The following is a 17,297-nucleotide window of genomic DNA, read 5'->3' on the forward strand; positions in this document are numbered from 1 at the left end:
TCAACATCTTTAAAAAGGTTTAAACGTTAAAATATTGTTTCATGTGTGAAAACAATTATGCGGCGTAAAATATATTCAAATTTAGGTGTTCCCATAAGAGTTTGATATGGGTTGCAATTTTTAAAATTTCCTTGCACCATCATGGTTAGGGTGGGGTATAGGTGTTGAAATAACCAAGGTGTCCGGAAAAGTTGTATAGCATACACTTTTCCAGAAAGTCGGGGTGAAATCTGATCAAACAGACTTTCAGTGTTCTCAAAAATGATAATATCTCGAATTCAAATCATGCTAGACCATCAAACTTTTTACAAAAATATGCCTATTTAGGTAGCCTTCAACTTTTAAACTCCAACCAAATTGCTCATTTAAATTTCGCAAATTTGAGTAATTTTTGGCTAAGCCTTCGATTTTTTTTCATTATCTCAAGAACGGCATTTTTTGTTTCCCCATCCCCAAGCGTGTGTAACATGCCTAGAAATGTTCAATATGGTGTTTTCCACTTAGTTTATGCGATGCAGAGGGTCAAATGTTAATTAATTAAATGTTCAACAAAGGACATTTTTGCGCTCAGAAGAAAATCAAAATTACACGATCGGTTAATCTTTACCATTATAACGTGCTTTGGTTCACCCCTGAGGTCAGAAAAGTTAGTCAGAACAGGTCAAAATCAACCTCTGGCGTCAGGAATAAATCTGACCGATATAAATCATTCAATTCCAAATTTATTAACGTCTGTGGGCTCAGTATTATGTAGTTCAATCTACAAGATCTGCACACTTTTACGGCTAACTGAAAATCCAATTTTCGTCAAGAAATGTGTTGTGGCCACATGTATATCATGTATAAATTTTAAACCCCTGTAAACGGCAACTCTAGAAATTTTTTGGACCAATATTTGAGGACCCATGCCAACAAGGGTGTCGACAAAAACATCAAACCACTTTTTACGAGTTTTTTCATTTATTTGGTTTTGACAATTAATTTTAAGCGGGTGTCAAAATGCACACAAAGTCTGGCACACGTTCTTTCCGTGAGGACGGGAGCATTATTGTAGTGTTTGAGCGAGGGCAGGTCGGTAGGTGTTGGTGATTAGGCGTGGGACAGAGAAGGATTTGATGGGGTCGTTGATGGTGCATGAGATGTGTGCGTGAAAAATAAATACGGAGACGCGCGCCGGCCAACACACGTATACACACACACACACACTCCACCTTTTATTTATTTACATCGCGCCTCTTTAAAATATTTCGGTTGTTTTTGGCGGCCAAGCGCCATTTAACGCAGGACGAGTCGACGCCATCTCGAGGCGTTGCAGCGGCCTTATCATTCAATTAATCTGGCTCGAAGCGTGCCAAATTTCGACCCCCGCCGGCGCCCGAATTGATGGCCGGCGTCGCCTGATGAATGAGCGGTGGTGAGAAATTATCGCCTCTCTCCACCGCAGCTCATTCGGCGCTGGTGAAATCGCGTAAATATGAGCCAACCGCACACACGCCGACTTTTTGTCCCCTGCGCGACCTTTCCTGCCGTCGCCGCCGCCGGAAAATGGATGCGTGCACTCTGCCTCGAGGAATATTGGGCCGATCCGATTGCTAAATCCTTAGGACTAATTAAGTGTCGGATGCGACCTCTGACGAGCCGATAGAGGAACAGTATAGACGTTTCGCTTTAATGGATTGTTTGCCTCGGCTATCTACTGATGAGAATGAATTCTTTTGTGGCTGGTAATGGTTAGTTCCTCTTCTGTCAAAGTATTTTGATTGGTAATTGTCTTATTTTTACAAACAAAAAATTACTCCAAAATATTAAAAGGGTATGACAATTAAAAAAAAATAATCGACTAAAGCGACCTACGTACGCATCATGGTTTTCTAGCTGTCAATTTTTGTGGAAGTTTTAGAAATAAGGGTTGGGGATTTTTATAGGATTTTTTTCTCAAAAGAAGACTTTTGGAGCCATGGAACCAGCTACTTTTTATTTATAAGAACTCAGATACTAAAATTAAGAAAAAAACTATAGTACATAGTGATAATGGCTTTTCTCCTTGAATGAAATTGTTTCGTATTTTTGCAACAATATAAACAATTTTTGTGGATTTTTTTTGTTTTACAGTTGCAATTAGCAGACAAACGAGTATGTACAAGTCGATATTTTGTCTGAATTGGTTGCACTTGAAATGTTAAATTATAATATATACATTTCTTTTCTAGAGCAAATGAAAGATTTTAACCACATTAATCCACTTCCGACGAAATATTATTTGATTCGTGTCTGTTGTACACTTTTGTTCCCGAAAAATTAATAAATAAAATTGAGAAGAGTGGCATAAATTTTAAATTTGAAGCAAAGTTTTTGAAAAAATTGGCTTACAGTTTAAGACCATCATTTTTTGGGTCAACCAATTTAAAATGAAAAGCTGAACTAATTTTGAATTTGACACACAAAATATACTTTGTTTGTCAGGAAATATATAGGAGCCCTAAATTAAAATGCGACAGTAATTCCTTATTTTTCTTCGTTTCAAGCGAAAATATATCGGCAATTTTCGCGTAAAACGGTTGTGACAAATTTATTGGACGGTTATACGCCATTATCTGTAATTCATTCGATATTTTTAGTGACGCGTCTAAGGAGCGTTCAACTCAGAAGTAAAAAATTATCAAATAGTCGCGCGGTGAGGAGAGCCGCGGCGTTGCGAGAGCGTCAGCGCAAAAGGCAGATGCTAAATCTAAACCCACTTAAACATTTCCCCTTTGCTAAACACGTCAAAACACATAACTCAAAAACGGTACATAATAGATCACACATTTCTTTTCTAACTTGCGTCTTCAGAACAAAGTGCTCTTCTTTCGAACGCGCTCTGAATAAAAGAATGCGGAGAGCGCGAGCAAAACACTAAAAGTGCGCTCGCCGCGTCGCACTCTGCGATTTTTATTGCGCGCCTGTTTGTTTGCGAAGGCTTAAAAGCCGCCGCTGGACACTGAGGAATGTTGCTCAACTCTACAACTCGCATCTGGCCTGATCGAAAAGTTACAAAATAAACGCTAAAGCTTGTTGCAAAGTAAATGCAAGCCTAGACATTTACGGTTTGATTATTGGTTGAAAAATTTAAGGTGTTGAAATTTGATCGACATTAATTCATTGTTTGAGAGAGAGAGAGAGAGAGAGAGAATTTCATTTTCACGAGATGAAACAATTTATAATTTAATTTGTTTGACTTTTGTTCATGGCTAAAAATATGTAGGATTTAAAGTTGAGAGAAGTGTCCGATAATGGGAAAATGTGACAGACACATAAAAAATTAGCTTTGATTCGAATTTGCGATGGCGAAAAAACTAATGAATAGGTTGAAGACCCATACCAAAAGTGGTTCGCTTTATTTGGAACGTACTACCTTAAAGGCTCCCTGATTACTAACGATTGACGCCATTTTGGGGTAACATTGGACTAAATTCTTGGAATATGTTTCAATATTTAAACAAACATATATATTGATTTCGTTACAATCAATTGAAAATGACAACAATATTTCATAGCAAGGATTGCAGGAGCCCTTTGAATTTTTCCTTCCTGCAAACAAATGCAAATATTAGCCTTCAAAATTTTTTAGAGGATGCGATCTTTACAATGTTGAGAAAGATTCTTGAGTTAACAAGAGAGTTTTCCCAAGAATTATTCTTTTAATTCGAGTCAAAAAGATGTCCGATTTAGGCAATGGACAGCGCTGGAAAGGCAGGACGTCAGAATTGACGCAACAAGAAGGTGTGCTCGGTCTCGCCATTACGCTGGCATCGAAACATTAATGAGCACCGGAGGCGATGAGCGCGCGCCGTGGGCCACACTTGGCGCGCAACCAACACAAATCCCGCGGTTATATTTTGGGACGGACCATTTTTCTAATAAAATGTATTCATTCCGACCTTTCTTTCGTCGCCAGACGTAATAAGCTGCGCCAGCCGGACGCGAGTTACGCTCGCTGGACAATATTGAGCTGCCGAAAAAATTGTGCGACAGGTGCGTGCGGTTTGCGGAGCAAACCGTCGCTTAATATTTACATTTAATTAGCAGGATGAAACCGACAATTCTGTCTATCCTTATATTGAATTAAATTTTTTGTTAAATCTTAGGATTTTAAAAGCTACTTGGTTCTTAACACGACAGACTGTAGAAATTCGATTAATTATACCCCTAACTAAAACTTAAAAGTCCTTGGAGTTTTCATGGAAGACAAATTTTTTGCTCAATTAGCAAATTCACTGACGAGACATTTTTATTGGTCAGAAAAAGACAGTTCCCAGCAAGAAATTGGATATCCGAGGATATCCGCTTTATGCCATCAGGCTGTACAGATGTATATCATCCGGATATCCATGGATATCCCGGATACCTTTTGGACCATGTAAGAAAATACAAGAGATTAAAGACTAATTAAAACTGTCTTAAATGAAAAAAAAACATCTAAAAATAATTTAAAACCGTCTACAAAAAGTATTTTTTTCTCTAAAAAAAGAGTCATATAATCACAACCCAAGCAGCACTGATAATTAGTTCTTTCATTTTCTGAGACAATTTATTATTAAATGAATATAGTTCCATGATCAATTCTTCTATTTTACCCATACACTATTTTTTTAAATTCCTGTTCTTGGACCCCTCAAACAAAAGGTTTAACAAACCAAGCGCACGCGAGCATTAAATTTGTTTCCATCTGCGCATACTAGGCTGATCAGCTTTGTTAAGGTAGATTTCTGGGCAGCCAATCAGACATTTTGTGCCTCAAGCCAGCTAGAGCAGCGACAAAAGCGGAGACCCTACGCCTCTGTCGCTTCGAGTGGAGGGGGAATGAGAGTGTGTTCTTCAGTCACTTGCTCTCCCTCCACTGCTCGCTTCGCTCGTAAACAACGCCACGACGGCAGGGTGGCCAATCGCCGCCATGTCTGAGCAGAAGTTTCTTGTGCGCTTGGTTTAATATTTAAAAACTACACGTACAAAAAAGACACGCTTTATTAATTCCACACAATTCACACGGGATTAGTTCACACAGGTGGTGGGGGAAGGCTCACCGAGCGGCAGGTTGGGGTCGAGCCAGGTACGTTCGGCAGGTTTGGAGACGTCCGGCATGGAGACGGTGCGAACAAGCACCTGTCTGCAGAGCGAGAGGGGCGGCGGCGACGGGCTGGACATGGGTGGCTGGCTGGCGGTGCGCATGGCGGCCACCGAGCCGCCACCAGGGCCGATTTGGATGTGCAGCTGCGACTGGAAGCCCTGGTGCGGGCTGTACGAGGAGGTCGAGTAGGTGAGCCGCGACGTCGACCGAATGTCGATCGGCGTCTGCGGCTCGGCCGACGGCGGCCGTAGGGTCAGGTTCACCGAGGTGTACGAGCGGGGCTCGCTGGCCGGCGACGAACACACTGACGTTAGCGACGCCGGCCGCGCCAAAAAGTGCGGCGTCGGGTGCACCTGCAGCGACGCCGTATGCCGCACCGGCGCCTTGAACAGCGGCGAGCCCACAGGGCTGCCGCACGACGACGTCACCTGCACCCCCTGCGCGCTGCAGTTCACGCTCACCTCGTGCTCGTAGTCCTGAAAGAATGCCTAAGGTTAATCGCGTGACCACTTGTGAAATTTTAATAGTTAATAAATTTAAATATCTAATGGATTTTTCACTTTTCGAAACAAAAATTTACACGGGAATTTTTGTTACGGAATAAATAAATATTTTCTGTGTCAAATCAAAATTGCAGGTGGTGTATATTTACGGGGAGTGCATTAATTAATTCAAATTTAATGTGGTTTTTGTTACTTTGAAAGTAACAACAGTGATTTCATACAAAAAATACCACTGTTTATTTAAATTGGGAAATCGGCTCAAACGGCATGAAAACAAAAACTTAGATGAGAAAATAAAATGTATGCAATAATTATACACATCTGCTGCGCAGGTTGCATAGTTCAAGAACGAAAATGATTCTCCCCACTACTTGGTACTAGAGTTATTGATGTCAAACTCGTTCTTTTTTGAAAAATACAGGAAACAACAAACACTACAAACTAATATGTATTAAAAAAATGATATTTTGTTGGAAACCAAATTAATGTGAATTCAATTACCTGTTAGTGCCCAGACGAAAAGCATTAAATTTCTTTATTATTTTGAGGCACTTTCAGTTTAATTTGTTGCTATTCTTACACGAAAAACGATTTGTTGAGCAGATGTGAGTAGTTTATAACAAAGAAAAAACGAATTAAGACAGAATTTAGTTTGTAAATTTCACAAAACAGCAAAAAATCCACCCTCAACAAGTGTTTCCTTAGCAATGGCAGGAAACTCACCTGGAGGAAAAGGTGGTCAGGTCGAAAGCAGCTGGCACACATGAGCGGATCTTGCACCATGCTCGTAGGCAGCGGGGGCCGCGGGGGCGGCGTGGGGTCACGCGACTCGCATCGAGACGCGACTGGGGCGGCCGTGGTCTGCGAGAAGTCGGAGGCACGCCGACTGAAGCGGTGCGGCTCCTGCAGCGGCCCCCCCTGGAAGGGAGGACGCAGCTCGGGGCTCGAGTGGAGGGGACGGGCGGGGAGGAACGTGGGACGCAGCCTCGTCCGTAGGCTGGACACATCCTCGCCATCGCCGGGCGTCGCCGAGCCCTTGCGGGCGCAGCTCGCACGCAGCAGGGCCTCGCACTTGGCCGGGTCGCTGTTGTTCTGCGGGCCCATAAGTCACCCATAATCCGATTTTTTTCCAATTTTATTTCTTAGGAAAGCCGAGACATACGTTATGTAACGGATGAATGGTTAGATTGTTTGACTAGGAAGGGTTGCGCTTACTTTTTATTTAATTATTTGCGTTTTTATACCATTACGACTGGACTTGATTTTAAAAATTTTCCTAAACTAACATACCGACTTCCGTATCTTGAGAGCCTCGAAAACATTGCTAAGGTGAACTTTTAAAATCAGAGAGTAAACGTAGTTTCCTTGTGAGTCTTTCTTATTTTCTTTTTATTTTGTGATAAAAAAGATTTTCTTTTTATTTTGTGATAAAAAAGAAAATGATTCGGCAATAGTATAAAATATTACAAAAAAATGGCGGTTTTCCCCTGTGTTCCTTGAAAAGCTTTGAAGTGACCGTGAAACCTCGGCTTTTTTATTCAACACCACACACGTTACGCTTGAGTTTACAAAAGTATCCTCAATGCCAAGCATTGGTTATTGTGGTTATGAGCACGTACGGGGAGGTTGGCGTCGCTTCAGAAATTGAGTCTATAACGCGAATCGAAATGCTTGGTGGTAATTAATAACAGCACAACGTACATCATGGCAAACGAGGTTAGGTTGGTATTGTGGATGTAATTATTAGGAATTGCGTAATGAAAATATTTCTGAACGTTTCCAATCATTTCATACACTTCAATCTAAGATTGCAAATATCACTGATGAGTTTTCTTTTAACAAGATTGTACAACTTGATTTGGTTATTAGGGAAACCAACGCACATTATTCAAATTTTGAGATTTTCCCACCCTGATTTCATAGTCAACGATTTTAACCCATTTTTATATGAGATGCCAAGTAGTGGAATCTGTGAAGTAGCCGCGAATCTCTTTTCTACTACAAATGACTACAAAAATGACTGATTTTTTTTTAAAAAATTATTGTAGATTTTCTTTAAATCGAATAACACGTTCACCGCATTCATTCTGTGTGAACAGCGACCACTGGAAGAGGGCGAAACTTGCGGGAATTTATAAATGGGGGCGTGACCACCCGGAAAATTAAAAAAGAAGTCGTGGCACGTGACACAAACCGCGGGAAAAAAAGTAAAATTTGACGCTTATTTTCCTGAGATTTTCAGCAAAAATCCTGATTAAAATTATCGATTTTCTGCGGAAACAGAAAAATTTTGAGCAGAACAGAACTCAAGCCAAAATAAAACGGTTGTTGTTCTATTTTATAAAGACCAAAGTATTTTTTTTTAAACCTACACATGCGATATTTCGTTTAGAAAACAAACAGTTCTATGGATAGTGATTTACGCCGACAGCGAATTGGCTCAGCAAAAATAATTCCGGATAACAGTAAAGGAATTTGAAAATTAACAGCCATACGTGTTCCTGACAATAACGACCCAATCAAAAGAGGCATTTGAAAAATCGACCAGCCAAAGAGCAACGAAGAGCAAAGTAAGCCTAGGGGTCTTAAAAGTCGAGATGCTTTTTCCGAAGGCAGTGTCGCGAGTAATCTGGTTTGATTTGAGGCACTTAACTAATTTAATGTGCAATCGCAACTCGGTTCGTTCGTTCGCACGCGGCCCGATGACAAATTGATCAAGAAATGGGCAGCTGTTTGCGCAAATAGTCTATTATTGCGGCGCAACAGACGTGGCTCTGGCGGAACGAGCTGGGAATTTATTAAAACAGCAAACACACTCACTCACTCGCTCGCGCTCAACACAGAAACACGCGGCTAATTTTACGTTTGCACCGTTTTATATAGAGCTAATCATGCCGATAAATAACCAAGCGATTCGCGAAACAAACGCAAAAAAAGTGGCGTGCTGAGAATCGCCGGAATTAGCGAGAGCAGAGAAATTTGCAAATCCGCCTCTACCTTGAGACGTAAGCAAAACAACCGAGTTTCGAGATCATGCTCAACTGAATTGGCAAATACTTTCTTTGTGCCTTAAAGTTAATGTCAGCTCTTTTCTCAGACATTTTTTTCGAAAGGATCCACTCCGTTCCATACCCACCACTGAAAATATTTCTTGTAGAGTAACGGGCTGACGATGTCAGAAACGGTTAATTTACTGTCGGATTTTATGTTTGGCTCATTTTTAAGCAAAAATATTTAAACAATGGTACAAAGTTGGTGTCCGAAGTCGTTAATAGATGGCACCGCCGGCTATTTAATTTCCTGGAACTGCGATTTCAGATTCAATCTTGTCACTCTGCATTACGTACGTAAAAAATTTCATTTGACGAGCTGAAAACCAAAATTGGTTCAGCCAATCGCTGTAGAAACTACAGCAGAGATTGTTATCCTGATCATTTTTTTCATTTAAACCGTTGTTGGCTGAACCAATTTTAGTTTTAGCTCGTCAAACTATCAATTACAGTTAGTCACGCAGTTTGAATCGAATTTTCTGCCTTGGTTAAGAGCAACGATCGAATGACCTTTCTTTTGCATGGCAGGATTAATCAAACAGCAATTGCAGAGTCAGCGAAAGCATCCTCATTGAAATAAAAATAGCCTCGTTTAAATTTGAACAACGAAAACATTTGCGTCTTTCTATTTCGCGTGACACAGGCTTGTATACGTGCGTTCATTACGCAAATCTTCTCCACCACACAGAAAAACGAACATATACATTACTATGTACATCACACACTCACAAACGAACGTCACAACACACCGTTCCACTCGGTTAAACTGGCAAGACCCGTAAAAAATAAATCCACTCTTGAAAACTGTGTTAAATATTTGAAAACAAAAAAGGAGTAGACTTAGTCTCTAAACACATTTGAAACAGTGGAGCCAATTTTTGTACCTTAATAATCATTTTTGAATCCCATTTTTAATCATTAGAAGGATGTGAAAAACCATCAATCGATTATTATATTTTTGCACAGCCCTATTATTGGTCAAGATAGGGAGGTCAGGGTGAGCCCTTCCGTACCTGGCGTATGCACTCGGAGACCATCGGATCTGGCACACAGGGAAACTTCTGCTTCAGCTCATAAAACAACTGCATTGCTGTGTTGCGGGTTGCGCGGCGCTCATCAGGCATGATGGCACCCTGAAGATCGCGCCATCGCCCCCCGCCTTCACCTCAGTTGTCAGCCCTAGACACAACAAAAAGCCACATCCCTGAATTAGCGGACCACCGCTTTCCAAGTCAAATTAGCAAACAAACTCTGAATTGGTTGGTTAGACAGCTTGGAAAACGTATTTTTAATTAAGGCAGGTAAATCATGCTGAGGATTAATTGCAAATAATTCAAATCTAATATTTGTGATGGTTAATAACATTATTTTATAATATTTCCTTCTCGAGATCCAAAATTATTTATCCCCTTTACAAGCCAAAGTAAAAAGTATTAATTATTGTTAGACAAATTATCTTCACTATGAAAAAGAATAAACAAGTAATTAAAACAATAATTAATTAAATGAAAATGCATCAAAAGCCTCTTAAATATGTGTTGTTGACCACATTTAATTTACATTCAATTCAATAATTGAGATATCCGGCAATAGATGGCATCACCATATATTACAATTTTCAAGTAAGTAGTGTTTGTACAACAATTTCAGATTCATAAATTTATTTTTATTGACTGATTTTATTTTGGTTTCCAGCACGTCAAATGCAAACTGTTTAAGCCGAGATTGCTCAGCGGCAGGATTGAATCTGAAATAGGAGTGCAAGAACTTGAAAGTTAATTTTAATGAAACGGTGGCGCCGTTTGTTGGTGGATCCTTACACAAAGGAGTTTTCCGATTGACAAATTATTTGACTTAAATATTTTGAACGGCATTTTTAATGCTATAAAACCAACTATTTCACCCATTTTTCACCTACATGGCCAGTATTAGATAGTAATTTTATGAATTTTATCAATAAATAAATCTACTTATTTCATCTAATCGATTATTTCCATTGAAATCATGTGTTTAAACCTATATTCCATAAGTTTGTAAGTAAAATAATACTTCTAATACTATCGTTGAATTTTTAAATAATTTAAGTCAAAAAGACTCCGCAATGTGGCATAATTCGCACTATTTCCTTGGCGAGATGCGTGTAACGTTTTCACACTCGAAGCGTACGCCAAAATAAAAGAATGAAAATAAAAATGAAAAACACGAGCCAGATTTTGGCGCAAGCCATCAACTGGCGAAACTTGTTGTAATGGGGCGCTGTCCGGGTTTTCTCTCTGATATGTACACGATTGCCACGGTGGTGCGTGCTTCGAGGGTGTTTATTTGGTCGAGATGTTAGTCTTTCTTGTATCTCGCGGCTTCGCGCGCGCACATCGCGATCCTAGAGTAAGTGTTGAAAATAGATCGTGCAATCTTCGCCTCAATATTTCAGCCGTGCGAGAAAAAACACCGTCCACATAAATATACCTAGTATAAGGAAAGTCCGCGACCGTCTCGTCTCGTCTCGCCGCCGCATTTTTTCTCTCCCTTTTGCCGCGCGATAAATCACGCTTAATTGCTTTCTTATTGAAAACACATGCAATCCAGCAAGTATTCCGCAATTTGCCTTTTTCGTAAGCCCGTGGCCTTTGGAAGTGTCAACACTGTTGAAATTCGATCAAGGCAATGCTGCTTGGATTTCAAATTCATAGCCAAGAGAAAATTAAAACTCTTCGTTAAAACTAAGTAGATTTTAAAATTCAAATTTAAGAATTATTCCTGTTGGATTTTAAACTTCTGTCAAATACAAAAGACACTCGAAATTTAATGAGCTGTAAGAAAAGAGCAAATTTTTTACTCCTTTGCTTTTTGCTGAATTTTGTCAGCAAGAAACGTAGAACTTTTGAAATTTAAAAATTGTTTCAAAAAATATCAGAATAACATTTTAGAAAAAGAAATAATACTCACAATTAATTTTTATAACTTTTAAATTTTTTGTCAAGGAAATGTAACAGAATATGGCGTCAAAAATACATTTCAACATAATAATAGTCTCACATTTGATACAAAGTGTTTTAAGACTTGCTCTTGATGAACCAAGCAACAAAATCACTTTCAAAAGGGAGATGAACTACAACAAATCTGACAATGTGCATTTCATTTATCAAAATCCAGCAATCAAGCCAGGAGTTGTTGTCCCCTTGGGATTGTGGATTGTGCGGCTCCATTCATGAAAGCGGCGCGGTTTGCACGACAGTGCATCCACGGCTGAGCTTTTAAAAATAGAGTGCTTGGCGAATAGGTCAGAACCAAAAGTGCCGCAAGAGCGTGTGTGCTGTGCATGCACGTTTGTTTGCGGCGTGGACGCGTGCTATCGGACTGCACGGTTGAGTGGCGTCGAGAGAAAGAGTGAGATCTGACCTTTGAGATTCGCCCCTCGTGCCGCTATTAATAGCCACGCATTAAGCAGCAATAGATCCACACACAAACACTTGACTCGCTCTCCGTTGTGCAAGCAAGCGGCTCGACCCAAGCGAGCACACCTGTTATTCCGATGCACTTTTCAGCCAACTGGGCTTCCCTGCTATTAATCCCGATCGCCGCGGCCGCTCGTAAACTCCGATGTAAATAGTTTCTGTTGGGTTAGTCCTTGAGTTTTTTAAGTAACAGAAACAAACAAAAACTTTGGGTAGTCCAAAGGAAATTGATTTAAATTAAATTTGATTCTATATGCTGTATTTTTTTTAGTAAGAAATACTATTTTCAGCAGTAAAATATCAATTTTATCGCAATAATTAGGATTACGAAACAAATATTCAGTTGTGAAAACGCCATAAAAACCGAGTTCTATTATTACTAACTAGGACTGTGCAACTCTTTAATCTGAGCATCTGATCGTTCTGGCACCATCAAATGAGCATTTAACGCTAAAAAGTTGAACCTTTCACCCTCTAGATGCGCTTTATAAACAAAAGTTTATATTTTATCACTGTTTAGTTTAAAATCTATTCATTTTTAGAAGGATAAATTGGCTCAATACTCACATTTTTAAATTTATTGGCTTTCCTTCAGCACACCGTAAAGAAAGAAATTGCATTTTAAACTTCTCGTTTTTACGAGGTTCACGTAAAAATCAGAGGACGGGTTGAGAGATTGATTAGGCTGCGCGGGACAAATTTACGGTCTGGCCACTCTGGCCCGCGGCGGACGAATTGTCACAGTCGACTGTGTTTGCGCAAGGCGCTGCCAAGGCCCGGTGGCGACGGCGGCGCCGGCGGCGATAATACAGTTTCCTTGTTGCCGGAATTCGTTCGGCTGATTGGATTAGTTCCACCGGCCGCCGTGCCGGGTTATTAATCGGAAATGCTGCTGAGAGTGCGGTTGAAGGAGCGATTGCTGTGTGTGTGTTGGTCCTCCACACACTGGCTGAGCTTAATTTAAAGTGATGCCAAAAAGTAAAAATAGCCGACGCGTATTTTTAGTGCGGCCAGATTTCCAATTGAAGCGAGAATGTTGCTGCCCGGTGACGCAACCGTTCATATATTTGGCGTGAATTCGCCCGCTCGCCCCCGAGCAGTGCCGTAGGTCCACCCGGCTCTCAGCAGGTAAAACTTTTCGCGCAGACAGAATTCCAAATAACACCACAGAAGGGAATGCTTTCCGCTGCCTTGCGAGCGAATTAAGAGATAATTAGACGGATGGCAGCAATCGTTAAGTGCCCCCGCCGTGACACTCACGCTGAGCTGCTGAAAACTAAGGCTGCGCGCATTCCACTTGACTTCTAGAGTAACGCTAAAAACTGTCAATGTGTGGTGAGTGTGACTGCCGAAATTAATCTTAATTTAATTTTTTTGGCTTAAGAAAATCACGGGTTGCAAAATTTTCTGTCCAGTTTTTCCCACGGCCAGGTTTTTCTTAAAAAGCAAGATAATTTCAGATATTTTATGTAATTCCAGGGGAAAACAGATAAAATAAACATATTTGAACCTAAAAAGTCGAAACAATTTATGAAAGGGTGATTATTTCCTGTAAACTCTATATGACAGTCTCTTATTCAATTTCCTGCCCGTTTGTCTAGCCATGAAAACACCGAAGAATCGGTTCAAACTTTGGGGTGCAGTACACGCGCGTGTCCCACGTACTCAGCTTTTCCGTGTCAGAACGAGCCGGATCTAACAAAGCAGTTCTGGTCAGACTCAGCCGCCCATCACGCCCGCGGCCATGAGGCAAGTGTTCTTGTGAATGACCATCAGCGCGTCGGCACACAACCAATCGTCGCGAAAGAGATAAATAAAGAAGCCGCGCTCGCTCTTCTTGTTTTCGTTTGGAGCAGAGCAAGAGAGAGAGAGAGAGAGAGAGAGAGAGAGAGAGAGAGCACGCATCGCCTTCAAGTAGTGTTTAATGATCTCGCGCGCAGATCAGATGGCCGGCTGCTGAGGTGCACAGGCTAATTAGCTACAAGAATGTCAATCACCACTCTGACCGATGGCTAATTTCGGACCACTCGCGCCAAGTGCGTACAAACGCACCGCCAACTCAACAGACGCACCGCCAAAATTATTCGCACGGCCGGTAGGAGTATTTAGACAAGGAAAACTGCTTTCATTGATGAGTTTTCTGTTTTGTTGCCGAAAGCTACAATACGACCTCTGAAACTCCTAGATTAGTAGAAAGGATACTGCTGGGATCTTTGAAATCATTTGCACGTGATTAAATAAATAAAAGTAGCACTAAATGTGTAAACATATGACTACCGATATTTGTGAAAATTTGTCAATAATATTTAGTCCAGATTTCAACAAGAAAATATTTTCAAGGGGAATAAAAATTTTTGAATTTATCGTTGTCTGGTGGTTGTTGGTTGGCTCAAGCTAAATTTTTAATTACATTTAAGAAAAATTAGAGAAGTCCTGTTGAGAATTTGTTGTTATTCGTGAACAAAATAATATTTACTCTCCTAGATTCGAAAAAAGAACTGTCCAGTTTTTTTTATTTTTCTAATAACAGTAGATTTTTAATGTTCTTGTTTTATGGACAACTGCGAACCCTTCCAATTCTATTTTAGCAGGCTGTTCATTGCATGAGAAGCCATAAATCTTAAATTAATCAACGTTGAAAAACGACGTCCTCTCATTTTAATTGTTTTTATTTTCACTTTTAGAGCTTCCCCAACAAGGTTATATTATTTCTGCACACTATGAGAAGCTAAAAACTCTAACAGAAAATTCAGATTGCATTGAATGATGTTTAAAAATTATAACACCTTTTTCAATGGCCAAGACTAGTCACTTTTATGTTCAAGTCTAGATATGGAATCAAAACAAATTAAGAAAACATTATTTTTTATCTACGATTTACACATGTGAGAAATTTCTTTAACAATTTATCATATGGCAAAACTGGTATTATATTTTTTCTTTCCTTTAGATAAATTCCACATAGTGTATCACACGAGTCCTGATTTTACAGAAAAGACTCAAATAGGAATATTTGGGGCACGTTTTGGGTGAAATCTTTAAGTCAGCGCCAAGAAATCTTCACAAATCAAGAACAACAAGTCATGGAAATAAATTTCTAATCTTGGCCTATTCTTCTAGGCTTTGTTGCGACCCTCAACTGTCAAGTTACGCAAAACCACCGTTTCATCTCTAATTCTTGTGTGACCGACTCGATTTTGGCGTCCTCGCGAGATTTTTGATCGCAGGTGCTAAAAGAAACGGGCTGAACGCGCAGAGCGGCAGTAAACATGGCCATACTTCTGCGAAATTTACGATCGGCCCCAGTTAGCGCGTGTGATGGGAGGTCCGACGCTGGGTGAGTTTCTGGGAACAATGGCCCAGTGAAAATAGTTAGAGTGACTAATTGCGGGCGAGAGCGGAGAGCAAGTACCCGGTACTCGTTCTCAGTGCGCGTGGCGTGAAGCAAGTTTGCTGCACCGCGCTCCAATTAAACCACCAGCTCTTTCATACTTCTGATTATAGTAACCAAAATAGTCATTTCTTCTGGTTAAATAAATAAACGACTTAAATGTTTTACTTCTATCATGTGCTGATGGACAAAACGTATTATTCTTTATTTAAATTACGTCATCACTGCTTTTCGGGAGATTTGCCTGGTTTATAACATTTTCCAAAAATACTGATGGAGTAAAAAGGTGATCTGAAAAGCATCAACATACTGTGTGTGAAATATTCAAATTTTGTAATTTATGTTCGTGGATAAATTTTGTTAATCAAGATATTTGAATTTTAAAATACATATATTAAGGGCATTTTTGCACTGAATGCACGCACTAATATGTCACAAGATTGACTGAACTTAAGCCTGTAAAATAAAAATAAAAATTTAAATATACTACTTTGCTCCAGCTTCTAATTATGTACAAACACGATCAGCGTGATTGTTTGAAAAAATACCTTAAAGGTCCACCGAAACGAAATGTTGCGATAGATTGTAAAGTGAACTTGTTGGTATCAAATTATTTGCGATTACCGACAATTCAATCCCAACAAAGTTTTTCTAACTTCAAAGTAATAGTGTGTCGACAAAAATTCACCTCAGTTGGTTTTTTAAGAAAAAAGTTAAAAATGGGCTCCTCTCTCTCTCTCTCTCTCTCTCTCTCTTTCTCTCTCTCTCTCTCTCTCTCTCTCTCTCTCTCTCTCTCTCTCTCTCTCTCTCTCTCTCTCTTTCTCTCGCTTCTTTGATTAGTCGCTGGCGTTCTTATGGCTTTTTTAGCTAGATTCAAACCTAAAAACACCTGAATAACGGTATTTATGTTTTTGGCTCATCATGTCGTTTGAGCGATTTGGGTGTCTCAGTCAGTCTAAGGATTCGATAGCACTGTCAAAAATGAAATTACAAAGCACTACATTTTTTATCGTTACAAATATATGGACAAAAACTTTTTTTAATATTAGCAGAGACTTAAAGCCGATTTAATTATAAATGCAAATCAACCTGGATAAGTATTTTACCTTATCTTTAAATTTAAGTGAATGCATCAGTTATTTATTTTAAAAAAATATTTCATTTAATATAGTCTTCTATTTAAAAAATTCACTCTGTCTTTGCTGAAACACAAGATGTTTTGAGTCTTAAAAATATCGCAAATATGAACTATTGCAACATTGTCAGCGGCAGTTTTGAGAGGCTGCTTCTGGTTTTGGCGGGCGTTGCGGGCGCAATTAAAGTCCTATTTCAGCACCGCGCGCACTCGTTGCACAGGTTGCTCTCATTACGCCGGGCGTCTCTCGGCGCGGGCGGCGCAGATAAATGGGCCCAATTAATTAATTCCTCAGCGGAGCGTTGGACACAAACTTGCGCGAATAAATCTCTCGAGTAATATCTTGTTTACCAAACGGCGGCAGAGCCGCGGAGGAGGAGGAGGGGGAGAGGAGAGGAGCAGGACGGTTTTTCTAAAAGGGAAAAACGCCTGCACCAGACGCCACTATGCAATCTGACGGACGCATCTGTCGCGCCGGCTGCCTACTTTCTCGCGGTCGCTGCACCTCCGCCGTGCGGCGGAATTTCTGGCGCAGAAATAGACATATTTCTTGGCTCCATGCGACGGACTTTCCGCTCGACGCCGCCCCGGCCACCGCGATTATTGCTGAATGCGTCGTTGACAATAATTTCGTCCCGCTTTTTTCAACTCAGAAC

General features: G+C 40.2%; 1 protein-coding gene across 6 annotated transcripts in view; it reads right to left on the reverse strand.

Moving 5' to 3' along the window:
* The window catches only part of LOC135939516 (TGF-beta-activated kinase 1 and MAP3K7-binding protein 2-like), a 42,587-nt gene that overhangs the window by 12,203 nt on the left and 13,087 nt on the right, over positions 1-17,297 (reverse strand). For 3 of the 6 annotated variants that reach the window (XR_010574745.1, XM_065483970.1, XM_065483968.1), the window contains exons 2-3: positions 6,334-6,702; positions 5,064-5,583 (exon numbers count right to left, since the gene is read on the reverse strand). Coding sequence is in view for 3 of the 6 variants with exons in the window: in XM_065483970.1 (XP_065340042.1) it covers positions 5,064-5,583; positions 6,334-6,702 (889 nt within the window). In the remaining 3 variants the exon portion in view is untranslated. Of the gene's footprint in view, positions 1-5,063; positions 5,584-6,333; positions 6,703-9,673; positions 9,840-12,682; positions 12,837-17,297 lie in introns of those variants that run through there. The other 3 variants (XR_010574746.1, XM_065483971.1, XR_010574747.1) reach the window with 2 other exon arrangements.

This window comes from Cloeon dipterum, chromosome 3 (assembly GCF_949628265.1).
Source record: "Cloeon dipterum chromosome 3, ieCloDipt1.1, whole genome shotgun sequence".
Lineage (NCBI taxonomy): Eukaryota > Metazoa > Arthropoda > Insecta > Ephemeroptera > Baetidae > Cloeon > Cloeon dipterum.